The sequence below is a fragment of the Pristis pectinata genome, chromosome 34 (genome assembly GCF_009764475.1).
Source record: "Pristis pectinata isolate sPriPec2 chromosome 34, sPriPec2.1.pri, whole genome shotgun sequence".
Classification (NCBI taxonomy): Eukaryota; Metazoa; Chordata; class Chondrichthyes; order Rhinopristiformes; family Pristidae; genus Pristis; species Pristis pectinata.
This window is the reverse complement of record NC_067438.1, coordinates 5870177-5897015: the sequence shown is the minus strand read 5'-3', so window position 1 is coordinate 5897015 and position 26839 is coordinate 5870177. Positions and strand designations below refer to the sequence as shown.

Sequence of the window (26839 nt, the reverse complement as noted above, 5' to 3'; positions counted from 1 at the left end):
AACAAATAAATAGTGCAACTGCAGAGAGTTGTGGCCACAGCTTAGTGCATCACGGAAACCAGCCTCCCCTCCATGGACTGTCTATACCTCTTGCTGCCTTGCCTTTATATGCCTCAGTCATGTCCCCTCTTAACCTCCCCTGACTCAGGGAGAACACACCCAGCCTCTCCGCACTCTCCTCATAGCTGAACTGCTGCATCCGAGACATCCTGGTGAACCTCCTCTGCACCGTCTCCAGCACTGACACATCCATCTGCATGGTGATATTCAGAGATCTGTGTGCACGGACAACCAGTCCTACTTTACACCAACACTTGTCAATCGTTTACCAGTTAAAAAATATTGGTATTGGTACTACTACACTACCGCGCGGAGCATAGGTAAAGTGAATGGTCAGTCTTTTTCCCAGTGTTGGTGAGTCTAAAACCGGGCGGCATAGATAAGATATCTTTATTAGTCACATGCGGTAGTGTAGCAGTTAGTGTAACACTGTTACAGTGCCAGCGATCGGGTTTCAATTCCCGCCGCTGTCTGTAAGGAGTTTGTACATTCTCCCCGCGTCTGCGTGGGTTTCCCCCGGGTGGTCCGGTTTCCTCCCACATTCCAAAGACGTACGGGTTAGTAGGTTAATGTGGGTGTAATTGGGTGGCGTGGGCTCATTGGGCTGGAAGAGCCTGTTACCGTACTGTATAAATAATGTTTTTAAAATAAAGTTTTACCATTTATACACCTCTATAAGGTCACCCCTCAGCCTTCTTCACTCCAGGGAAAACAGCCCTCAGCCTATCCAGTCTCTCCTTATAACTCCAGCCCTCCAGTCCTGGTAACATCTTTGTGAATGTTTTCTGCATCTTTCCGGCTTAACGACATCCTTCCTATAGCTGGACGACCAGAACTGCACACAATACTCCAAGTGCGGTCTCACCAACCAGTTGTACGGTTGCAACATGACATCTCAACTCCTGTACTCAGTGCCCTGACCGATGAAGGCAAGAGTGCCAAATGCCTTCTTCACCACTTTCACAAAAAATAGTGTCACTCATAGATGGATTTACACATCTCTCAGCTTCAGAGACTGTATCCAATAAATCCACAACAGCTCAGCACGTTCTTGAACTTTTATTGACAATCAGCACGGCATTTGCAATATTACAAGAGTCAATAAATTAGTCACATCAATAAATAAATAAATAGAACTTGATTTAATTAGGATTAAAGTGCAGTAAACACAGAGTCCCAGAATCACCTCTCTCCTGGAGGACAGGCCACTCAAGAGTCTATAAGGAGAGTGAGAGAGCGAGACAGAGAGAGAGCGAGACAGAGAAACACTGAGCATTAACCATCCCCTTGCCTCACTCCTCCTGCGGGGCAGGGGTGGGAGGGGAGTGGGTGGTGCGAAGGGAGATTATCCTGTATTATATATCCTTCTTTTCTTGGTCCAGACAACACCGGTTAGGCTCCCTTGGGACACTCCTGTCAAAAACTCCCTGGGCACAGACAGCATAGGGTTGATACTGTACTGCCAATCACACACTCCCAGGTCAGGTATAACTTAGCTTAGGTACAGCAATGTCCCACACTCCCGGGGCTGGGATAAGATACAGTGTAAATATTCTCTACGCTGTCACAATATACACATCCAAGACAAGGCCAGCACGGATTAGATACAGAGTAAAAATCACTCTACACTGTCCCATTACACACTCCCAAGGCAGGGATAGCAAGGATTAGTCACAGAATAAAGTTCCTCCTACACCGTCCCGTCAAACGTTTCCAGGCAGGGGTGATAGAGGTTAGAGACAGTGTGAATCTCCCTCTACACTGTCCTGTCACACACTCCCAGACCAACAGCAATCACTGTGGATTCTCAGCCTTTGTTCTGCAGTTTCTCTACGGTGCTTACTAATAAAGTTCAGTAAAAATGTGCTTTGTGCTACGATGAGGTAATACTGTCGAGTTGCAGGCAGGTATTAAAGTTCTGTTCATGACCTCCAATCTTTTTAAATAAACTGCTACAGAGATTTGTTATGGCCACCACGCTCTCCAAAATAGTCTGATAGATAAAAACAAAGGTTAGATACAGAGCAAGGCTCCTTCTACACTGTCCCGTCACACACTCCCAGGGCAGGAACAGCACATTAGATGCAGAGTAAAGCTCCCTCAGCACTGTCCCGTTACACATCTCTAGGCCAGGGATAGCGCAGGTTAGTCACAGGTTAAATCTCCTTCTATGTCCCATTGCACACTCCCAGGGCAGCCACAGCACATTAGATACAGAGTGAAGCTCCCTCTACACTGTCCCGGCACACACTCCCAGGGCAGCCACAGCACATTAGATACAGAGTGAAGCTCCCTCTACACTGTCCCGGCACACACTCCCAGGGCAGGAACAGCACATTAGACACAGAGTGAAGCTCCCTCTACACTGTCCCGGCACACACTCCCAGGGCAGGAACAGCACATTAGACACAGAGTGAAGCTCCGTCTACACTGTCCCGTTGTCTACACCCAGGAGAGAGACGGCAGGTTAAATACAGAGCAAAGCTCCCTCCAAGCCGTCCCATCAAATGCCCTCAGGACAGCCGTCCCATCAAATGCCCTCAGGACAGGACATCACGGGTTGGTTCCACTGAGGCAGTCAATCCCACCTGCCTTCACCAGGGGAACGCCCCCCTCCACCCCACACACCCCTCACATCTGCAGTCCCATGGGGTCCACCACCACTTTGATGTAAATGGTGTCGTTCCTCAGGTACTGGACGGGACCCCTCTGGAAGGTCTCGTGCAGGGCGAAAGTGGGGCAACCACTGGCCACGTTCATGTGGCTCCTGGGCTTCTGGAAGGAGCCACTCAGAGGGTCGGGTGAGAAGGATTCCTTCAGGTGCCTCTGGCCGGCCTGGTCCAGCAGCATGAATGTGACCTTCTGGCGGAAGGGCCAGGGAAGGACCTCATCGTAGTCGCCCCTGACCAGGGCCAGGAAAAGGGAGATGTGGCTGCCCTTGCCATTGCCGTCTCCGTTGGGGTAAAGCCGGCAGCACATGCGGTAGCCGAAGGGGTGGCTGGCGAAGAGCGGCGAGTAGAAGGAGAGTCTGTGGCCCGCCTTGGCCGCTGCCAGCTGGGCGGAGAAGTCCTTGATCTTCCACACCAGGACCCCGTTGGTGCTGATCGGCGGGGCAGAGGGAGAGGGGTTCCCAGAGGTACCGGCTGTCTCCGACGCCCGCGCCTTCTTCTGCAGGGTGTGGATGACCTGCTCATAGTGGAGGCACTTCTGCTGCAGCGTCTCGATCACCTGGGCGTAGCGGTCCAGCTCCTTGTTCAGGCCGCTCACCGACCTCTCCAGGACGTCCGCTCGACCCGCCAGAGCCAGCAGCCCTGGGTCTGGCCCCCTCCCGAGAGCCGGGGTCTCGTCGCCCTCAGCGACCTTCGAGGGCTCGCCCAGTGCCCTGCCAGCCTTCTCCGGGGGCTCCTTGGGCCGGTCTGCGTTGCCGGCTCTCAGGCTGGTCGCCAGGGAGAGCAGCTGGAGCAGGTGCGTCTGCTGGGCAGCTCGAAGGTGATCGTCCAAATCCTGTCGCTGAAACTGTGGCAGGGGAGACAAAAGAAAAGGCAAGGTTCGTCATTGGAGTTTATCCGGAATAAAAACACTCAGCGGGTCAGGCAGCATCCGTGGAGGGAGAAACAGTCAATATCGGTCGGGGCATTGAGTACAAGAGTTGGGAAGTCATGCTGCAGCTGTATAAAACTCTGGTTAGGCTGCGCCTGAGGTATCGTGTGCAGAAGAGGTTCACCAGGATGCTGCCTGGATTAGAGAGCATGAGCTATAAGGAGAGGTTGGACAAATTTGGGTTGTTTTCTCTGGAGCGCCGGAGACTGAGGGGAGACCTGATAGAAGTTTATAAAATTATGAGGGGCATTGATACAGTCAGAATCTGTTTCCCCAGGGTAGAAATGTCAAGTCGTGGAGGACGTGCATTTAAGGTGAGGGGGGCAAAGTTTACAGGAGAAGTGCGGGGCAATTTGTTTTGTACAGAGAGAGAGGAGAGAGAGAGAGAGAGAGAGAGGAGAGAGAGAGAGAGAGAGAGAGGAGAGCGAGAGAGAGGAGAGAGAGAGAGAGGAGAGGAGAGAGAGAGAGAGGAGAGAGAGAGGAGAGAGAGAGGATACAGAGATGATAGAGAGAGTAGAGAGAGAGAATAGAGAGAGAAGAGAGTGAGGAGAGACAGAGGAGAGAGGAGAGAGAGAGGAGAGAGGAGAGAGGAGAGAGAGGAGAGAGGAGAGAGGAGAGAGGAGAGAGGAGAGAGGAGAGAGGAGAGAGGAGAGAGGAGAGAGGAGAGAGGAGAGAGAGAGAGAGAGAGAGAGAGAGAGAGACTGGAACAGGCTGCCGGGGTGGCGGTGGAGGCAGATACAATAGTGGCATTTAAGAAACTGTTAGACACATGAATATGCAGGGAATGGAGGGATATGCATGATGTACAGGTTAGAATAGATTTCATTTAATTTGGCATCAGACATTGTGGGCCGAAGGGCCTTTTCCTGTGCTGTACTGTTCTGCGTTCTATGTTCTAGTTATGAAAACTGCAGACTCTGGAAATCTGAAATAAAACAGCAAATGGGAGAAATACTTGACAGGTCAGGCAGCATCTGTGGTGAGAGAAACAGATCAGAATGTTTCAGATCTGTAACCTTCATCGGAGCTGGGAAAGAGAGAGAGAGAGAGGGGGGGAGGAGAGAGATACACACTTTCAGTGGGAGAGACTGTGGGGGAGTGATGTGCAGAACTAAAGGAATGTCTGTCATAGGATGAGTCAAAATGGCTGAATGGGAGCAGTTTTATCAGCACATTAACGTCCCTGGTCTGTGTGTTGCGTTGTTGCTGGTGAGACGGTGGGACCTGCCAAGTGGACCAGACCTGTACGAGTGGGACAAGATAGACTGAGCGAACGTGATTTAGAAACAGAAAATGGAAAGTGCTGGAGTGGTTCAGCAGGTCAGACAGCTTCAGTGGGAAGGGGAACAAGACTTGCTGAGTCACAGAGAGACGCAGCACGAAACAGGCCCTTCGACATACCGAGTCTGCACCTACCACCAACAATCCATTACAACAAACAATCTGCTGGAGGAACTCAGCGGGTCGAGCAGCATCCGTGGGAGGAAAGGAATTGTCGTCGATTCGGGTTGAAACCCTGCATCGGGACACACTGACCTACCGAGTTCCTCCAGCAGATTGTCTGTTGCTCCAGATTCGAGCAACTGCAGTCTATCCTCCCCTCAGAAGATACAAAAGCCTGAGAGCACGTACCACCAGACTCGAGCACAGCTTCTATCCCACTGTTATCAGACACTTGAACGGACCTCTCACACAGTGAAGATGAACCCTTGATCTCCCAATCTACCTCATCGTGGCCCTTGCACTTTATTTGTCTACCTGCACCGCACTTTCTCTGTAGCTACAACACTATATTCTGCATTCTGTTTTTCTTTTTGCTGTCTCAACGTACTTGTGTATGGAATGATCTGTCTGGATGGCATGCGGACAAAAGCTTTTCACTATTTCGGTGCACGTGACAATTATAAAACTAACTCATTAATCCCATTTTTTTTATATTATCCACGGATTCCAATCGACTCCCCCCCAGATTCTACACACTAGCGGCAATTTACAGCAGCCAATTAACCTACCGACCTGCACCTCTCTGGGATGTGGGGAGAAACTGGAGCACACCGGGGGAAACCCACGCAGACATGGGGAGAACGTGCAAACTCCACACACACACACACACACACACACACACACACACACACACACAGCGCCAGAGATCGGGATCGAACCCGGGTCTCTGGCGTCGCGAGCAAGCGTCTCTTCCCGCTGCACCACTGTGAGTCTTGTTTCTCTCTTTCTCAGTTCTTACACAGGGTCTCAGACCTGAAACATTCACTCTCCACAGATGCTGCCCGACCCGCTGAGCATTTCCATCGGCTTCTGTTTTTATCTCAGATTTCCAGCGTCTGCAGTTTGTTTTCTGATTAGCGAGGGCTTCCCACCAGTTTTACTTACAACTGATTTACATCCCCCAGCCAGAGAGGTCATTCAGCCCATAGCAACAACCAGGAAGAAGGAGTCAAGGGTCCCAGCCCATAATCCTGACCAACACCTCCCCTCCCCACCAGATTATGACCTCCTGCTGTGCCATTTGATTCTGTGTCTGCCTCAAACTTTGTATCTGGGCTTCAGACAGGGAGCGGACAGGACGCCAGTTGTCATAAACACAAGGATACTGACCTGTTCCAGACAGCCGACCTCCTTAAAGGGACAGGCCACCTTAGCCTTGGGACAGTTGCCAAGGAGGGGGTCACAATGTTGTTCCAACTGTAGGGGGGAGAAACAGAGTCAATTGCAAGGCCTTTGCAACAGCAAGAATGGTACAAACTGTTACCTTTATACACAAGGGTTACAATGCATGAACATCTCGCAGGATATTTACGGCACTTTCAATGATGCTGCCTCAAGAAGGCAACACCCATCATCAAAGATCCCCACCATCCGGGCCGTGCCATTTTCTCACAGCTACCATCGGGCGGGAGGTACAGAAGCTTGAAGTCTCAGGTTCAAGAACAGCTACTTCCCTTCAACCATTCGGTTCTTGAACCAACCTGCACAACCCTAATCACTGCCTCAGTACAGCAACACTGTGACCACTTTGCACTACAATGGACTTTGTTTTTGTTCTAATTATGTTCTCTCTTGTATAATTTATCTTTAATTTATGTTTTTCTGGTGAATGTTGTGCCTCTGATGCTATGTGCCTGTGAAGCTGCTGCATACGTGGACTTGGGCAATAAACTCAATTTTGACTTTGGTATTTATTGACTATCCGTAATTGTCCCGGGGAGGCAGCTAAGAGCCAATCACATTGCTGGGTCTGGACTCACATATAGGCCAGACAGGGTAAGGATGGCAGAATCCCCACCCTGAAGGAATCACATTCTTATATTTCTTGTGACAGAAAGGAGGCCATTTGGGCCAAGGACTCTATGCTGGCTCTCAGATCAATGCAATCACACCCTTTCCCCCTTTTATTTCCCTGTAACCTATTCACTCTTACAAGCTCATCAACACCCCCCAAAAACACCCTCATGCCAAACTAGGGCTGACCTACAAAAGCCAATTAACCTACCGACCCGCATGTCTTTGGGATGTGGGAGGAAACTGGAGCACCCAGGGGAAACCCACGCGGTCACAGGGAGAATGTGCAAACTCCACACAGACAGCACCCGGGAAGTTTCAGTCCTGAGTATTGACTCTGGGGGTTGCACACCAATCCCTCGCTACAGGATTCTTACCTCTGCCTTTGTTAAGTCAGTCGCACCACAGAGAGGGCAGTTCTCCTGGTTCCCACACTTTGCCAGGTGATCCTGAAAAATCCAGACAAAGGGCAATTGTATCAATGGAAGCAGGTGTACTTGTAGTGTTGGAGTACACAGTACGTTTGGCATGTCCCCAGGCTGATCTGGGAGAGGGGGAGAGGGGGGAGGGAAGGAGAGGACAGGGGAGGGAGAGAGAGCGAGGAGAGGGGGAGAGGACAGAAGGAGAGGAGAGGGGGAGAGGAGGGAGAGGGGGAGAGGACAGAAGGAGAGGAGTGGGGGAGAGGAGGGAGAGGGGGAGAGGTGGGAAGGTGAAGAGAGAGGGAGAGGAGAGAGGGAGAGGAGAGAGGGAGAGGAGAGAGGGAGAGGAGAGAGGGAGAGGAGAGAGGGAGAGGAGAGAGGGCGAGGAGGGGGGGGTGAAGGAGGGGGGGTGAAGGAGGGGGGGTGGAGGGGGGGTGAAGGAGGGGGGGAAGGAGAGAGAGGGAGGGGGGGAAGGAGAGAGGGACAATCTGTGTAACAAGTCTGGGGCAAGGAGTCAGGGTGGGAATAGAAGCCTTCACTTAAGAGTGGAGCCATCTCCCACAAAAGGCAGGAGACACTCACTCAGTCAAGAATATTAAAAGCTGTGGTCAATAGATTTCATTCTCACAGACAGGGATGTAAAAAGATGTAAAGCAGGGAAGCGTGTGGTAACCCCCAGGACTATGCACTCCCTTACAGCGACTCCTCCCCTCTTCCCTCCAGCAGTATCCTTGACCATTCCTTGTCCGTCTGTTCCGACTCTCTCAGACCCAGTCCCCTAACCTGTGGTCTCCGTAACTCTGACACCTAAACTCCACTGTGCTGTGTCCCAGCCCACCGCTCAGTGCTGTGTGCAGGGTGACAGCCAGGTCCCTGTGCGGCAATTCATTGTCCTCATCCCCACCTCCCCCCCACCCCCCCCCCACCACCACAACCCTTCTCCCTCATCCCTCACTCCCCTTCCCTATTCCCCTCACCCAGCACCCTTCCCCCCAGTCTCTCTTCTCATCTCTCCCTCACCCACCAACCCCTCCCCTCTCTCCCCATCTCTTCACCCCTCTCTCTCTCTCCCCATTCCTTCTCTCCCACTCTCGCCTTCCCCCCACCCTCTCTCCCCCACTCCTTTATCCTCACCCTCTTTCCCTCCCACCTATCTCAGCCCCACCTCTTACCTTTCTATCTACTCCCATTCCCTCTTTCCCATCTCCCTCTGCCCACCCCACCCATCTCTCCCTCCCCGACTTCTCTCCCTCTCCCCCTCGCTGCCCCCGTCTTGTCTGTCCCCACACCCCTGCCCACTCAGGTCGTTCTTCCCCACCCACCTTCCTGAGACACCCCTCTCCAATTCCCCCCTTCACATCCCCGAATTTAATCTCTCCGCCATTGGCGTACATGCCTCCAACTGCCTGGCTCCCAAGTTCAGGAACTCCCCCTGTTTGCACATCGGAGATCCTCCCCAGAATTGGCCTGACTCCAAAAACCTCTTCGCCTGACCTCGGCAGGAGACCTTGCGCTGCAGTGAAGGCGGTACGGCAGGTTTTGGCAGATGCTGAAGGTGCTACAGCAACGAAAGTAGTCGTGGGTTCGGGAGATGGAAGGGAGCCCTCGCCCCAGCGCGCACCCACCTCCAGCAGCTTGTGGACGCAGAACGTCTCGCACCGGGGGCAACGTTCCAACCGCCACCCACACTCCTGGATCTCGTGTACTGACACCTCCTTCCTGGGGCCGACAACCTCGCAGCCGAACGCCACGTTGGCACAAGGGAGCACATGGAAACCGCACTGGGCTCGGTGTGTACGCTGCGGAGGTAGTGAGGGAGCGTGCAGCAGAGGAAGAGAAAGCGAGAGGGAGAGATGAACGAGAGAGGAGTGAGGGATGAAGGAGGAGAAGAAAGAGGAGAGAAAAAGAGAGGAGAGCGAAAGGAAAAAGAGAGGAGAAAAGGGGAAAGGGGAGAGGGGGATGAAACGAGAGGAGAGAGCAAGGAAAAGACAAATGGAGAAAGTAAAAGAGGAGAGAGAAAGAGAAAGGGGAGAGGGAATGAAATAGAGAGAGAACAGAGGAGGGAGAGAGAGAGAGCGGAAAAAGAGAGGTGAAAGGAGGGAGAAACAAAAAGGGGAAGGGGAGGAGAGAGGGGGGAGGAGAGAGGGGGGAGGAGAGAGGGGGAGGAGAGAGGGGGGAGGAGAGAGGGGGGAGGAGAGAGGGGGGGAGGAGAGAGGGGGGGAGGAGAGAGGGGGGGAGGAGAGAGGGGGGGAGGAGAGAGGGGGGGAGGAGAGAGGGGGGGAGGAGAGAGGGGGGAGGAGAGAGGGGGGAGGAGAGAGGGGGGAGGAGAGAGGGGGGGGAGGAGAGAGGGGGGGAGGAGAGAGGGGGGAGGAGAGAGGGGGGAGGAGAGAGGGGGGAGGAGAGAGGGGGGAGGAGAGAGGGGGGGAGGAGAGGGGGGAGGAGAGGGGGGAGGAGAGGGGGGAGGAGAGGGGGAGGAGGGGGGGAGGAGGGGGGAGGAGAGGGGGGGAGGAGAGGGGTGGAGGAGGGGGGGGAGGAGAGGAGGAAGGAGATGGGGGGAGGAGGGGCGGAGGAGAGGGGGGAGGAGAGGGGGAGGAGAGGGGGGAGGAGAGGGGGGAGGGGGGAGGAGGGGGGAGGAGAGAAATATGTAAAGGACGGAGTGGTAGAAAGAGTTATAGAAAAAAGAGTGTAAATAAAGAACGTGAAGGAGAGAGCAAGAAAACGAGGGGAAGGGAAAGGGAAAGAGAGTTACAGAGAAACAGAGAGAGAAGAGAGGAAGAGAAAGGAAGAGGAGTGGGGAAGAACCCAAATGAGAAAGAAAAAGGAATGAAGAGGGAGAGAGAGAGAGACCAGAAACAAAATGAATTAACACAAAACCAATACCGACACAAGCAAAAGGCTCAGCTTCATGTGAACTACACAGCAGCAGTGATATAGGACAGACTACATAGCACTCTGTACTGACTCAATGTAACTGCACTGTGTAATGAATTGACCTGTACGATCGGTATGTAAGACAAGTTTTTCACTGTACCTCGGTACAAGTGACAATAATAAACCAATACCGATACCAGTGCCAGTGGATTGTGTACCCGATGAGACAGCCCCAGTGCCACTCCCGGGAGAGATGCCAGAACTAAAGGAATGGAAAGGGGATACATTTTACACCTCACTGCCTAAGGATGTCCCAAAGCACTCTGCAGCCAACGAGGCGCTGATCTGAAGGGTCACTGCAGCCGTAGCACAGGGGTTTGGTGGCTTAAAGGACAAACATTTTCTGTTTTTATTTCAGACTTCCAGCATCTACAGGTTTTTTTTTAAATACACAGTCCTAATGCGGGCAAATGACCACAAGATATAGGAGACGAATTAGGCCATTCGGCCCATCGAGTCTGCTCCGCCATTCAATCGTGGCTGATTTTTTTTTCCACTCTCAACCCCATTCTCCTGCCTTCTCCCCGTAAACCCCCTCACCAATCAGGAACCTATCAACCTCTGCCTTAAATACACCCAATGACTTGGCCTCCACCACCCTCTGTGGCAACAAATTCCACAGACTGCAGACTCCTCCGGCAACCTCCACTGGCCACCTAGTGGCAAGAGCCAGGATCACCGTCTCTCTCCACCTGTATTGTTGCCCCCTTCGGGATTCCCAGCCCTGATCCCATCCCACCTCCAACTCTTCCATCCCCCCCCCAACCCCCCTTCCCCACCCAGCACGGCGCCTCACCAGGTAACCTCGCAGCGATCCAACCCAGTCGCAGCCCCCCAGGTGAGCCATGCAGTGGATCTTGGTGGCATAGGCATCATTTTCCGCAGCCCTGTCCAGGTACACCTGTGGGGTGGATAAAACACAAGTTTAGGTAACGGAAGGAACCTCCTTCCCTGCAGCCTCTCACTGCCAACTGGCCTTCTCCTGCTCCTAATTTGTGTCCGTAATAAGGAGGCTCTGACAGCAGCAGAGGGTCAGTGTCGTACAGCACCAGAAACAGTACATTCGGCCCATAATGTTCATGCCGACCTCTTTGCCTGTCCACATTAATCCCATTACTGAAAGGTCTGGATAGAGTGGACGTGGAGGGGACAATACGTTCCATAATACAGAGGCCAAAAGGCTTGTGCAGAAGACCAAAATGTAGGGTCGTTAATATAAGATGGTTAATGGCGTTCCGAAGGATGAGGGGAGGATCTCATTGAAACCTTCCGGATATTGAAAGGCCTGGATAGAGTGGATATGATATTTCCATCAGTAGGAGAGTCCAGGATCTGAGGGCACAGCCTCAAAATAAAGGGGCGTCCCTTTAGAAACGAGATGAGGAGGAATTTCTTCAGCAGAGGGCGGTGAATCTGTGGAATTTGTTGCCACAGAGGGTGGTGGAGGCCAAGCCATTGGGTGTATTTAAGGCGGAGATTGATAGCTTGACTGGTGAGAGGGTTTACGGGGAGAAGGCAGGAGAACGGGGTTGTGAGAGACAAAAAAAATCAGACACGATCAAATGGCAGATCAGACTCGATGGGCCGAATGGCCTAATTCTGCTCCTATACCTTATGGTCATTTGCCCGCATTAGGACTGTATAATTTTTTTTTAAAACCTGCAGATGCTGGAAGTTTGACATAAAAACAGAAAATGTTGGTAAAACTTAGCAGGTCAGGCAGTGTCTGTGGAGAGAGAAATAGTTCAGATCGAAGACCCTTGATCAGAACTGGTCGATGAACGGTCTTCAACCTAAAAAAGTGTTTCTCGTTCCATGGTTGCAGCCTGGCCTGGTGAGCATCTCCACCATTTTCTGGATACCACACTTGTTAGGACACGGTTTGAGTACCAACGACAGCTTTGGGCACAGTACAGGTCAGATGTGGTTGGGTACAGAGGGGATTTGTTAAGACTGGAAAACTCTAGCTCCAAGGAAGGATTGGATAGCCTAGGGATGGAGTTTCCTTTGGAACGGAGGAGGCTGAGGGGAGGCTTAATTCATATGTAGCAAGTTATGCAGAACCACAATCGAGTGAAAGACCAATCTCCCTTAGCTGAGGGGTCAAAGATTTAGAACATAGACCCTCCACAGACATGGGACTTCCCCCGAAGCTTTATCTAGCAGACAAAGCACTTACAGATGGGTGATGCAACGTAGGGCACATGGAAGCCAATGCTTGCACAGCAAGATCCATTGTGCCAGATTGCCCCAGAGAATAGAACGTAGAACATACAACAGTACAGGAACAGGCCCTTCAGCCCACAGTGTCTGCATCAAACACGATGCCAAATTAAACTAAATTTCTCTGCCTGTACGTGATCCATATCCCTCCAGTACCTGCATATTCATGTGTCTATCTAACAACTTCTTAAACACCACTGTCGTATCTGCTTCCACCACTCCCCCAGTAGTCTGTTCCAGGCACCCACCACTCTGTGTAAAAAAAACTTGCCCTGCACATCTCCTTTAAACTTTCCCCCCCTCACATTAAGTGCCTGCCCTCTGGTACTTGACATTCCTACTCTGGGAAACAGTTTCTGCCTGTCCACTCTGTCTATGCCTCTCATAATTTTATAAACTTCTATCAGATCTCCCCTCAGCCTCCGACCCTCCAGAGAAAACAACCCAAGTTTGTCCAACCTCTCCTTATAGCTCATGCCCTCTAATCCAGGCAGCATCGTAGTGAACCTCTTTTGCACCCTCTCCACAGCCCTCCACATTCTTCCTGTAATGGGGGTGACCAGATATCCCAGGTATTCATTAAAGTAATTTGTAGGATTAGAGTGAAGGAGAGGAGATGTTTTTCCACCAAGAGAGTGGTAGGGCTCTGGAGCTCTCTATCTGAAAGGATGGGTGAACTAAAAACTCTCATTGCAATCAAACAATACTTGGACGTGTACTTGAAGAGCTATGACCTTCCGAGCTACAATCCCAGGACTACTTACTTGACCAGTACAGACACAATGGGCCAAATGGCCTCCCTCTGTATCCCTCTGAGTCCCATGAATGTCCTGTGTCAGCACAGCAGAACTTTCTGTGACTTGAGCTCCAGTCACCTCTTGGAAAGTTTCAGTTCTTCCTTGTAATTCACCTATTTGGTTCAATTAAAATTCCCAGTGGGGGGGGAGGGGAAATTCCCAGTCATTATGGGTTGGTGGGGGCTACTCCTTAGGGTAATGACATCAGCTTTGTTCATCGTGAGCCCTGAGCCGCCACAGGAATACGGTGATTCCCTTTCACCTTCCCTGCCTGTTACACTCTGCATGTACCCACCGTACCAGCCAGTAGATCTGACTTCGGTGCTTCACCAAACCATGCGAAGCAGGATCCTGCACCGATGACTCACTGCCTTCATGCTGTGTGGGAATCTCCCCTCTCCAACAGGTTTCAGGTAGCCTCATTCTTTACACAAGCCCCTCAGTTAAATCCCAGCGTAACCCACTCCCCCATATCCATTATTTATATATAAACCTCCTGAAGACAATTATATTCCAGCTGTAACCCACTCCCGGGCATCCATTGTTCTGTATATATACCTCCTGAACTCAGTTAGATTCCAGTCCGTAACCCACGTCCAAGTATCTGTTATTCTATCTATAAACTACCTGAACGTCTTGATTAAATTCCAGCCTGTAACTCACTCCCAGGTATCCATTATTCTATATATAGAACATAGAACACTACAGCACAGTACAGGCCCTTCAGCCCACAATGTTGTGCTGACATTTTATCCTGCTCTAAGATCTATCTAACCCTTCCCTCCCACAGAGCATCCCATTTCTCTATCATTCATGTCTAACTAAGAGTCTCTTAAATGTCCCTAATGTATCTGCCCCCACAACCTCTGCCGGCAGTGCGTTCCACACACCCACCACTCTCTGTGTAAAAAAACTTACCCCTGACATCCCCTTTATACCTTCCTCCAATCACCTTAAAATTATCTCGCCTCGTGTTTATAAACCCCCTGAAATCAACTAGATTCCAGTCCGAATCTCAATCCTGGGAATCCATTATTTTTACATATACACCACGTGAACCCCTTAGTCAAATTCCAGCCTGTATCCCACTACAGGGTGTCCATTATCCTACATATAAACCACCTTGAACCCCTCAATTAAATTCCAGCCCATAGCTCACTCCTGGAGACAGTGCCCTCCAAGTGACATTCTCAGTGATCCGCACAACACAGCCCACCTACACTCTGTGTCCCAGCATTCCACTCCTTCGGAAGTACCTCAACCAACAATAACAGTGATAAGACACTGACAACACACGAGAAGTCCTACCTTGGAACGAAGAACCTTCTTTTGGCAAATGTAGCAATCCGCTTCATTTCCTGTCCTGAAATAGGCAGATAAAATTAATACATCCACATTCCTTGCTTTGTACTCAGCGTTCCCGATGTGTGAGCTTTTGAGCCACTGTTGGGAGTTTGCTATTCAACTCTGAGGGCGTCACAGTCAAACCCTGTCCCATCCAAGGGAACACACAGTCCATCCAAGTGTCCAGAGGCAGGGCAGTACACAAACAGGGTTAAGCTGTCCCTTCACTCAGAGGTTGGTGACCATCAGAATTCTCTGCTCTCAGTCAGAAGGCTGCTGGAGACTCATTCGTTGGTTGCATTCAAAGCAGAGGTCAATAGATTTCTAGATGTTAAACGAACGCGGGGATATAGGGAAAGAACTGGAAAATGGTGTTTGCAATAAAGGGATCATTCATGCTCCTGTTTCCTCCTGCATCCCAATGACATGCAGGTTGGTACATTAATTAGTCACTGTAAATTGTCCCAAGTGTGCAGGTGAGTGGGAGAATCTGGGACAGAGAGGTTGGGGGGGTAGGGGTGGGGGGGGGGGAGGTGGTTAGGTGTTGATAGCAAGACAAAAGGGATCTGCATAGGATGAGTGTAAGCAGGTGTTTGATGATCGACCCAGCTGTTTAAGTGCTGTGATTTTGTTGAATCGTTGAGCAGCCTCGAGTCGCCAAGTCTGCTCTCAGTCCTTATATTCTGATAGTCCCAGAAAGGGTTGGTAGGTTCATTGGCCACTGTGAACAGCCCCAGCGTGGAGATGAGTGGTGGATTCTGGGGGCAGTTTATGGGGTTAATAAAAAGGGTTAGGGTAGGATTAGTGTAGATGGTCAGTGTAGACTTGGTGAGTCGAAGGGCCGGCTTCTGTGCTGTTGCTCCCTATAATGCTATGAAATGTTGGAAACAACAGCAAACGCACACAACTTGCTTCTCAGTGAGTCTTCAGCAGCACCTCCTGAATATCTCCACTCCCTAACTACAGGCTCATGGGTACACCACCACTTCCGAGAGCTCACCAGCCTAAATCACTCACACCCAACTCAGGAACTGACCACTTAAGATACAAGATAAGATATCGTTATTAGTCTCATGTAAATCAAAATGCACAGTGAAATAAATCTTTTGCGTAGAGTGTTCTGGGGGCAGCCCGCAAGTGTCCAACACCAATATAGCATTCCCACAACTTCCTAACCCGTACGTCTTTGGAATGTGGGAGGAAACCCACACAGACAGGGGGAGAACGTACCAACTCCTTACAGACAGCAGCGGGGATTGAACCCGATCGCTGGCGCTGTAATAGCGTTATGCTAACCGCTACACCACCATGCCTGCCAGCCTACATGACTGCCACTTCCCAGTCTACATCCAACGTCACTGTGGAAACACCTTCACCGACCATTCAAGAAGACTGTTCACTACCAGTGAGAACTGGGGACAAAATAAAAAACAGAAGAAAAACACTCAGTAGGTCAGGCAGCATCTGTGGGGAGAGAAGGGGAGTTAATATTTCAGGTCAAAAACTGAACTGAAATGTCAACATTTTTTCCTCATTATTTTCTTGGTGTTCCCAGCATTTTCTGCGTTTGTTTATTTCAGATCTCTAGCACCTGCAGTTTCTTTTCATGTTCACAATAGGAAATCACGGCCAGGTCAACCACAGACACCAACAGCATTTTAAGATGAAGTTGGGTTAAATGATACGCATTGACCATTGAGAATTTGAACCCCAACTTTAGATACATTTTTTTTTCTTTCTGTTTGAATCAGGATGGGGCATTTTTGCCTGCCAGATCTCTCTTGTGTATTCTGGCTTGCTGGGCATGTCCCAGTAGATCAGACTCCACACATCACCCAGACTTGTATTGAGGGCATAGTTACTTTCAGTCAGCTACATTGAGCAGACTACACTTTTCTCATCCCCAAAACCAACCTCCCAAAGTAGACACTCTATTCCAAGCTCTGCCGTGGGAGGAGAATACAAAGTTCACAGGGAAAAAGATTCAAGAATGTGCTCAAAGCTTCCTTGAAGAAATACAACATTAGCAACACATTACAAAGACCAAGGAGCTTATCTGCCGATTAATGGTACATTACTTCACCCTGTCACAGAAATCTTCTTTGTTCCACCCATAGCCCTCCCTCACCTTCCCCTTCCCAACTCTGATGAAGGGTCTCCGACCTGAAAAGTTAACTGTTTCTCTTTCCATAGATACTGCTGAGCTCATTTCAAACATTTTCTGTTTTTATGACTGCACCCAAGCTCTTTGGACCCTGGCTGCCTGGGTTTTGTTGTCAAGATGCATGTCTCACTGAAGCCCCGTCGGTGAAGGCTTGTTATACATAGTCGTCGTCGTCGTGGCTATCCCTCGAGGTTGAGGATGATGGTCTTTGTTCCGTTGATCTATTTATGTTCTATTTACATAGTAAATTCATATTTACATATTTTTGATCTATTTACATAGTATACATTGAGAGGCCTATTGGGGGCCAGAGTGCATTGTGGACAAGGATGATAAAGTTTTAATTTGAGAACTATGCAAATATGTTTATTAAAAATATGTAAATAAACACCTTTTCCAAAATAAAAGACAAACTGTGCGAGTCCCCGTCCATCACCCGCCGACCGGGCGATGACACTCGCTTTGTCCCCTTGACTCACCTGAAGAGGTTCTCCAGGCAGGCGGTACAGTAGCGGTGGCCACACTCGGTCTGCTTGGGTTTGATAAGCAAGAAGCGGCAGGCGGAGCACAGCAGGCAGGAGCTGGCGATCGGATCCACGGGGCTGATGCCCGACACCAAGGCTACCATAATCCCACACTTGGCGAGGAAAGAGACACAAATAAAACTTCTGCCAGCTATACGGCGCTGGCGTGAGAGAGCGCCTTTAAGAACCCAGGCGACGGAATCCCCTGTGCGTCACTGTGATGTAACAAATCCCTGCCCTTTGTGACATCATAGGTACAACCCGCTCTGCAACGTTCCTTCCAGCCGAGCAACGTTCCAATCCCTTTGTGACATCACAATCCCTGCTCTTCGCTGAAACTGGGTTAAGGGACCGTCCCCATTTTCCTACCACTTGGAGAGCGTGGTGGGGCAATCATGGCTTAGCACTGTTATGGTAAATTCTGGCATGACTCAGGGATGTGGGATTCGGGGAAGGTTGGGGTGGTGGTGGGGAGCGAAGGAGATAAGAAAGGAAATCAAATGTGCTGCACTCATCGTCACGAGAAACCAGTCGTGTGAGCTGCACGAAAGGAAACATGTTGTGAATCCGAAAATAGAAACAGAAAAGTCTGTGGGGAGAGAAACAAGGTTGATATTTCAACTCTCTGACCTTTGATCAGATTCATGTGCAGCGTATGTGACTGCACAGATGAGCACCATCTAAATTTTGAAACTCTCATCCTTGTTTTCAAATTCCTTCATGATCTCACTCCCTCTCTCCATCTCCCCCAATCCTCTGAGATTGCAAATTTCCAAATCTGGGTGTCCTGACCATCCCCAACGTTAAACATCCCACCTGCGGGAGCCAGACCAACTATGCAGACCCTAAATTCCCTCCCTAAATCTCCTTGGCCTCCTTCAAGATTCTTCGAAGCTAAACCCTCTGACCAAACTGAAAAACAGAAATGCTGGAAACACTCACCAGGACAGGCGTAATCTCTGGAGAGATAAATAGTGAGTGCTTCAGGTTGAAGACCCAGGTGACAGGCTGAAAGTCTCCAACATTTCTGACGAAGAGTCTTCAACCTGAGATGTTACATGGTAGTGTAACGGTTAGCATAACGCTTTGCAGCGCCAGCGAACGGGGTTCAATTCCAGCCGCTGTCTGTAAGGAGTTTGTATGTTCTCCCCGTGTCTGCGTGAGTTTCTTCCAGATGCTCCGGTTTCCTCCCACATTCCAAAGACGTACGGGTTAGGAAGTTGTGGGCGTGCTGTGTTGGCGCCGGAAGCGTGGCGACACTTGCGGGCTGCCCTCAGAACACTCTACGCCAAAAGATGCATTTCACTGTGTGTTTCGCTGTACATGTGACTAATAAAGATATCTGATCTTATCTTAACTGCCTCCCTCTCCACAGATGCTGCCAAATCTGCTGAGTGTTTCCAGCAGTTTCAGTTTTTATTACAGATTTCCAGCATCTGCAGTTTTTTTAAATTTTTATTTCCAACATTTTCCATTTTTATTTCAGATTTTTTTTTATTTTTTTCACTCTTTGACCAAATATTTGGTCATTCCCCCAAGTATCTCCCTGAGTAGTTTGCTGCCAAGTATTGATTTAATACACTCCTGTGAAATCCCTTGGGGCATTTTAGAAAAATGCTCTATAAACCAAAGTTGTTACTGTTATTGTACAGATAACCGCTGTAGAGGCCTGGCTGGTGCAACAGTTTCATGTGCGCACTGGGGTTACGCACATGGTCTGGCCTCAGCCTCCTCCACTACAAAGGTGAGGTCAAACAAACAACCAGAAGAAAAAAACACCTCATATTCCCCCTGGAGACACAAGAGATTCTTCAGATGCTGAAATCTGGAGCAACACACACAACATGCTGCCGGGAACTCAGCAGATCAGGCAGCATCTATGGAGGGAAATAAACAGTCGACGTTTCGGGTCAGAGGGTCTCAACCACGGTAGTGTAGCGGTTAGCGTAATGCTTTACAGTTCCAGTGACCCGCGTTCAATTCCGGCCGCTGCCTGTAAAGAGTTTGTACGTTCTCCCCACGTCTGCATGAGTTTCCTCCGGGTGCTCCGGTTTCCTCCCACATTCCAAAGACGTACGGGATTAGGAAGTTGCGGGCGTGCTATGTCGGCGCCGGAAGCGCAGCGACATTTGCGGGCTGCCCCCAGAACACTCTACGCAAAAGATGCATTTCACTATGTTCCTCCAGCACTTTGTGTGCGTTGCTTCAGATTCCCCCTGAGTAGTCTACAACCTGACGGCATGTACATGGTACACTGAATTCTCCAGGTTCAGATAACCTGCTCCCCCTCTGTCCCTTTCCGTCTCCTCCTGATCTACCCACGCCCTCTCACACACACTCTTCTTTCCGAGGCAACCAGCACCCCCCCCCCCCATCTCTCAGTTCCTTTCCCCTTCCCCATCCACTCCTTCTGCCCATCATCCATAAACTCCTCCCACTGGGTCCCCTGGCCCGCCCCCACTGTTTACCTTCCTTTCCAATCAGACTCCACCGTCTGCAGCCCACTGTGACCTATCACAGACCAGCTCTTGCCTCACCCCTCCCTCTCACCTCTTTATACTGATTGTCTCCCCTCTATCTCTCAGTCCAGATGAAGGGTCTCAACCCTAATCATCCACTGTGCATTTCCCTCCACAGCTGCCTGACCCGCTGAGTTCCTCCAGCAGTTTGTTTTTATGCCTTATAAAAATTCTTTGGCAGCACCTCCCTGATTGAATACCTGCCCATAAGGCAGCCTGGATTTACTAGAATGTTGCCGGGTCTTCAGGAGTTGAGTTACAGGGAAAGATTGAACAGGTTAGGACTTTATTCCTTGGAGCGTAGAAGAATGAGGGGAGATTTGATAGAGGTTTACAAAATTATGAGGGGTATAGACAGACTAAATGCAAGTAGGCTCTTTCCACCTAGATTAGGAGAGATAAGTATGAGAGCACATGGCTTTAGAGTGAAAGGGGAAAGGTTTAGGGGGAACATTAGGGGGAACTTCTTCACTCAGAGAGTGGTGGGAGTGTGGAACAAGCTGCCATCTGACATGGTAAATGCGGGCTCACTCTTAAGTTTTAAGAATAAATTGGATAGATACATGGACGGGAGAGGTCTGGAGGGGTATGGACTGAGTGCAGGTCAATGAGACCAGCAGAGTAAAGTTTTGGCACAGACTAGAAGGGCCGAATTGCCTGTTTTTCTGTGCTGTAGTGTTCTATGTTTCTATGGCTCTTGGGTACAACACCCATCCAAAAGTTTCCCTCCCTAAGTCAGTCACACCATCCCAACTCATGACGATGTCTCCATCATCTCAGTCCTGGAACCCCCCCCCCCCCCCCCCCCCCCCCCCCCCCCACCCAACAATGGACAGGCACAACATTAAATGAATACAATAGTTCTGAGCTTAAGGGCCAAGGAGCTGAATGAACACTAGTGGACTGAGAACTGAAGCTGTGCAGGGAGCCCTGAGGTTTACAGAGCTGGAGGGCGGTCACAGTGAAAGGACAAGGGAAAGATATGGAGGGATTTGGCAATAAGGTTGAGAGCTTTTAATGGGAATTCCACAGAGCGGTGTCAAATAAGCAGGCTATTCAGCCCATCCAAGCTCCAATACCATTTTGTTCCACTTGAGCCTCCTGCCAGCTTTCTTCTTCCATGTCTTGGGATGACATCATTACACGGGAGAGGGTGCAGAGGTTGTTCGCTAGAATGGAACGCTTGGGTTTTGGGGAGAGACTGGATAGGCTGGGTTTGTTCTCCTTGGAATATGGAGGGGGTGGGCTGATTAAGGTACAGAAAATAATGATAGGGGACATAGGGTGGATGGTAAGAAACTTTGCCCTGCAGCAGAGATCCAAAACCAGAGGGCATAGGTTTAAGGTAAGCAGTCGGAGGTTTGGAGGGGATCTGAGGAAGAATTTTTTTCACCCAGAAGGTGGTTGGAATGTGGAACGCACTGCCTGAGGGGGTGGTGGGTGCAGAGACTCTCACAACACTGAAGAAATATCTAAATTACCAAGGCATAGGAGGCTTATGGATCAAGTGCAGGTAAATGAGATGAGATGGGTATTGATGGTCAGCATGGGTCTGATGGGCTGAAGGGCCTGTTTCTGTGCATCTAAATCTAGCAGTGTGACCCTCTATTTCCTTCTCCCACATATGTCTGTCCAGCCCTCCATTAAAGACACCGTTTGCTTCAACCACTTCCTTAAGGAATGCGTTCCATATTCTCACTGCTCTTTGGCTAAAAAAGTTTCCTCCGAATTCTCTCTTCAGCCGACCTCTAGGACGTAAGACATAGGAAGCACAAGAACAGACCCTTTGGCCCATGATGTCCTGAACTAATTAAGCTAATGACACCCAATCCCTTCTTTACCTAGAGAGTGGTTGGGGCATGGAATGCGCTGCCTGGGGTGGTGGTGGAGGCAGGTACGTTGGTCAAATTCAAGAGATTGCTAGATAAGCCTATGGAGGAATTTAAAATAGAGGGATATGTGGGAGGAAGGGGTTGGATAGTCCTAGGCGAGGTTTAAAGATCGGCACAACATTGTGGGCCGAAGGGCCTGTATTGTGCTGCACTGTTCTATGTTCTATGTTCTATGTTCTAGTCCCCGTGTTATTTGAACTCACCCACATCTGGTTCCACTGCACCTTTAGCAACAAACCATCTGCTGGAGGAACTCAGCAGGCCAAGCAGCATCTGTGGGGAGGGGGAAGGAACTGTCAACGTTTCAGACCTGATGCAGGGCTTCGACCCGAAACATTGACAGTTCCTTTCCCCCCTCGCAGATGCTGCCTGAGCCGCTGAGTTCCTCCAGCTGTTTGTTTGCTGCTCCAGATTCCTGCAGCCTCTTGTGTCTACATTATACCTTTAACCCCCTCTTTTGATATGTTGGATAAAACTCTCAAAGAGCTGACAGAAACAAAATGGGCTGAATGGCTTCTGCCTGTGCTGTGAAGAGCTTGCATGGCCCAGATTCCAAATCTTAAACTATCTTTGTTTCTACTTCCCCTTTGACACTCACCAACTTTTATCAATGCACCCCAGAAAGCGTCCTATCTGGATGCATCACAGCTTGGTACGGCAAATGCTCTGCCCAGGACCGCAAGAAACTGCAGAGAGTTGTGGACACAGCCCAGTGCATCACGGACACCAGCCTCCCTTCCTTGGACTCTGTCTTTACCTCTCGCTGCCTTGGTGAAGCAGCCAACATAATCAAAGACCCCGCCCACCTGGGTCATTCTCTCTTCTCTCCTCTTCCATCAGGTAGAAGATACAGGAGCCTGAGGTCACGTACCACCAGACTTAAGGTCAGCTTCTACCCCACTGTGATTAGACTATTGAACGGTTCCCTTATACAATGAGATGGATTATGACCTCATGATCTACCTTGTTGTGACCTTGCACCTTATTGCACTGCACTTTCTCTGTAGCTGTGACACTTTACTCTGTACTGTTATTGTTTTTACCTGTATTACATCAATGCACTCTGTACTAACCCAATGTAACTGCATTGTGTAATGAATTGATCTGTACGATTGGTATGCAAGACAAGTTTTTCACTGTACCTCGGTACAAGTGACAATAATAAACCAATACCAATACCAATTGAGCAGTAGATTACTCTAAACTTAAAGTGCCTTTGCTGCAAAGAATTTGCTTTCCATTGTGAAATCAGTGTGAATGATGCAGCTGAAGTTGTTAATAATAAGCATAAGGGTTTTATAAACAGAATACATAAGTTACAGGGTCATGGTGACTAGTCAGCAGGTCAGACAGGATCTATTTTTGGATTCAAGGACCCCTCATGACTGATGAAATATAAACAGAGAATGAGATACAGGAGATTGCAGATGCTGGAATCTAGAGCAACAAACTGCTGGAGGAACTCAGTGGGTTGAGCAGCATCTGTGGTGGGAAAGGTGTTGTTGACGTTTCAGGTCAAGCTGCATAGTCCTGATTATAATCCATAATTCAGATACTATGTTTAAGAGACGTATAAGCAGGCACAGGTTAGCAGCAGTCCAGATGAAGGGTCTCGACCTGAAATGTCTACTGTCCATTTCCCTCCGTAGATGCTGTCTGACCCACTGCATTCCTTGAGCATCTTGTGTGTTATTTTATTAATAAATTTTTATTGGTTTATTATTGTCACATGTACCAAGGTACAGTGAAAAACTTAGTTTTGCATGCCATCCATACAGATCATTTCATCACATCTGTACATTGAGGTAGTACAAGGGAAAACAATAGCAGAATACAGAATGAAGCATTACAGTTACAGAGAAAGTGCAGTGCAGGCAGACAATAAGGTGCAAGGCCATGACGAGGTAGATTGTGAGGTCAAGAGTCCATCCTATCAAACAAGAGGTTCATTCAGTAGTTTTATAACAGCGGGATAGCAGTTGGCTTTGAGTCTGGTGGTATGTACTTTCCCGCTTTTGTATCCTCTGCCCAATAGGAAGGGGGAGAAGAGAGAATGTCAGGGGTGGGAGGGGTCTTTGATTATGTTGGCTGCTCTACCGAGGCAGCGAGGTGTAGGCAGAGTCCACGGAGGGGAGGCTGGTTTCCGTGAGAGACTGGGCTGTGGCCACAACTCACTGCAGTCTAACGCAAACAAGTGGGATCAATGTGGATGAGCAAAAGGGTCGGCATGGACGTGATGGGTCAAAGAGCCTTTTTCTCTGCTCTACAACTCTCTATGATAAACCATCTAAGCAACCTAGCATGTTGAGCAACCTGGGTACTTGTCAGACTATACCTCCCTATAGGGTGTCATCAATGGGAAACCAGCATTTAATTACCACATTCCTAATTGCCTCTTGAGCCATGGAGGTATTGTAAGCCTTATTGGTAGGTCTGGAGTCACATATAGTCCCAATGAAGTACAGGTTTCCCCCTGAAGTACATCCATGAACCATTTACAGAACCTAATGGCTTTGCTCCTGCCATTCCTGGGACCAGCCTTTGTCCTTCCCAGTTGATTTAATTTCGAGAAGTTAAATTCTTCTGATGCTGTGGTGGGATTCGAACCTATGCCTCCAGGTCTCTGGATGCAGGCCCAGTTACTTAACTACTGCATCTCACTATTTCAAAAGGGAATTTTTCCAGCACGCTTCCGAAATCCTCATTGCCCTGCACAGGGAGTGGAACACCGAGCTGTGTCAGGGGTACCTCACCCAGAGGAGCTGGGGGTGTGCATACTGGTACAATGAAACTCCCACCGTCGCTGACCTCCCGCTCCTGTTTTAAGATCTTTAACTTTGTTTCACGTCCCTTCCGTGGCCTCGGCTCTCCCCAGCTCCGTAACCTCCACAGGATCTCCTGGATTTCCACACTCCCGGCCCCTTGTGCTTTCTTGGTTCGAATCGCTCCACCACTGATGCCAGTGCTTTCAAAATTTCCCAAATCAGAATCGGAATCAGGTTTATTATCACTGATGTACACTGTGAAATTTGTTGTTTTGCGGCAGCAGTACAGCGCAAGACATAAAAATGACTATAAGTTACAAAAATAAATAAATAGTGCAAAAGAGGAAGAACGAGGTAGTGCTCATGGGTTCGGGGACCGTTAGGTGCTTAGCTCCAGAATTCCCCCAGTGTTCCTCTCTGCCTCCCTACTCTATATATGCTTTGTAACTTCCCTCTTTGACTGAGCTTGTACTCATTTCTCTTTCCATTAATGGGTGATTCTACTATAATTTTCATAGAGATTTATAGAGTTATACAGCGCAGAAACAGGCCCTTCTGCCCGACTTGTCCATACTGACGAAAGTGCCTGTCTGCACTAATCCCATTTACCCACATTTGGCCCCTATCCCTCCAAACATCTCCTATCCTGACCTGTCTGAATGTCTTTTAATCGTCGTAATTGTACCTGCCTCTACCACCTCCTCTGGCGGCTTGTTCCACACACCCACCACCCTCTGTGTAAAAAAACTTGCCCCTCAGGTCCCCTTTAAATCTTTCCCTCTCACCTTAAACTTATGCCCTCTAGTTTTGGCCTCTACCCAGGGAAAAAGTCTGCCCTATCTAGGCTCCGGATTTTATAACGGTAGTGTAGTGGTTAGTGTAACGCTATTACAGCACCAGCGACCCGGGTTCAATTCCCGCTGCTGTCTGTAAGGAGTTTGTACGTTCTCCCCCTGTCTGCGTGGGTTTCCTCCGGATGCTCCGGTTTCCTCCCACATTCCAAAGACGTAAGGGTTAGGAAGCTGTGGGCGTGCTATGTTGGCGCCGGAAGCGTGGAGACACTTGCGGGCTGCCCCCCAGAACACTCTACACAAAAGCTGCATTTCACTGTGTGTTTCGATGTACATGTGACTAATAAAGATCTTATAAACCTCTATAAAGTCACCCCTCAGCCTCCTTTGCTGCAGGGAAAACAGTCCCAGCCTGTCCAGTCTCATAACTCGAGCCCTCCAGTCCTGGCAACATCCCTGTGGATCTTTTCTGCATCTTCTCCAGTTTAATCACATCCTTTCTATAGTGTGGCGACCAGAACTGCTCACAATACTCCTAGTGCAGCCTAACCAATGATTTGTACAACCGTAACGTGATGTCCCAACTCTTATACTCAGTGCCTTGGCCGATGAAGGCAAGCATACCATACGCCTTCCTCACCACTCTGTCTACCTGCGTCACCGCTTTCCTGTCTTATGCATGTGTTCTGTTAATGAAGGCCATGTTTAAGTGGACACTGCGACTGTTTGCTCTTTTTAAGTGGACTCTGCTGAATAAATGGACTGCTGATAACGGCACTGTTATTTTTTTCAGTCAAGTGTAGTGAGTGGAGGATAGTTACCCAATGAAAATTAAGTGTATAAACTCAATCCCATTCTCCTAAATCGCTGTGGTCTTGAGGCAAGAATGAGGTGGGAATTTCCGCCCTCAGCTGACACAGTGATGTTAAAACCTATGATACACTTGTTAAGGGCCTTGTGACATTTCATTGCATTAGGGATGCTATATCAATGCTGTAATTGACATGAAGTCCATTGCCCTGACAGTTCGCCTGCACTTGGGTTATTTACGACTGGAGAAAGGGTTTCCTCTGAGTTTATTACTGAGTGTGTGCATCTTCTGAGTCTTAATTGAAATACCTCTTTGGCTTGTGGGCTTTGAATGAACACACAGACTCATTTTCTCCAACTTTGATTATAGTTTTACACAAAGAGCATTTCAATGCACAATTCCTGAGTGTCCCTGTAAATCCAAGAATTGACCACCCTTCCCCCATCCCGTTTTACATAATGCTGACTCACCAACACTGAGCAGCTTATGTCTATCATCAGCGCCAAACATTAAAAAACAGTCAACCTCCGGTAAAGCCCTAAATCCTGACCAAGACAAAATATGTCGGGAACTTCCCATACCATTCTTGCCTTGAGACCACAGTGCTGTCAGACACTGCGATTGAGTTTATGAACTTAACTTCCATCGTGTAATTAGCTGTTTTAACTGGGAAAATAATCCTGCTGTTATCGGGAGACTCTG

At 49.3% G+C, this 26839-nt stretch overlaps 1 protein-coding gene across 1 annotated transcript; it reads right to left on the bottom strand.

Moving 5' to 3' along the window:
- Positions 1-1101: 1101 nt before the first annotated feature.
- On the bottom strand, positions 1102-17510 carry LOC127586120 (TNF receptor-associated factor 3-like). The gene is made up of 7 exons (XM_052043974.1): positions 17315-17510; positions 14636-14690; positions 11104-11208; positions 9002-9175; positions 7335-7406; positions 6274-6360; positions 1102-3576 (listed from the first exon to the last, which is right to left on the bottom strand). The coding sequence occupies exons 1-7, from the start codon at positions 17461-17463 to the stop codon at positions 2692-2694; spliced, it is 1527 nt and encodes a 508-aa protein (XP_051899934.1). The 5' UTR covers positions 17464-17510; the 3' UTR covers positions 1102-2691.
- Between the last annotated feature and the right edge of the window lie 9329 nt (positions 17511-26839).

What these genes read in the sequence shown, in the direction of transcription:
- LOC127586120 (XM_052043974.1), bottom strand. Translation starts at nt 17,463, where the DNA reads ATGGTAGCCTTGGTGTCGGGCATCAGCCCCGTGGATCCGATCGCCAGC. An exon ending in TGCCTGGAGAACCTCTTCAG is followed by an intron (nt 14,691 to 17,314) that starts GTGAGTCAAGGG and finishes TGCCTATTTCAG; the next exon opens with GACAGGAAATGAAGCGGATT. An exon ending in GATCGCTGCGAGGTTACCTG is followed by an intron (nt 9,176 to 11,103) that starts GTGAGGCGCCGT and finishes CTACCTCCGCAG; the next exon opens with CGTACACACCGAGCCCAGTG.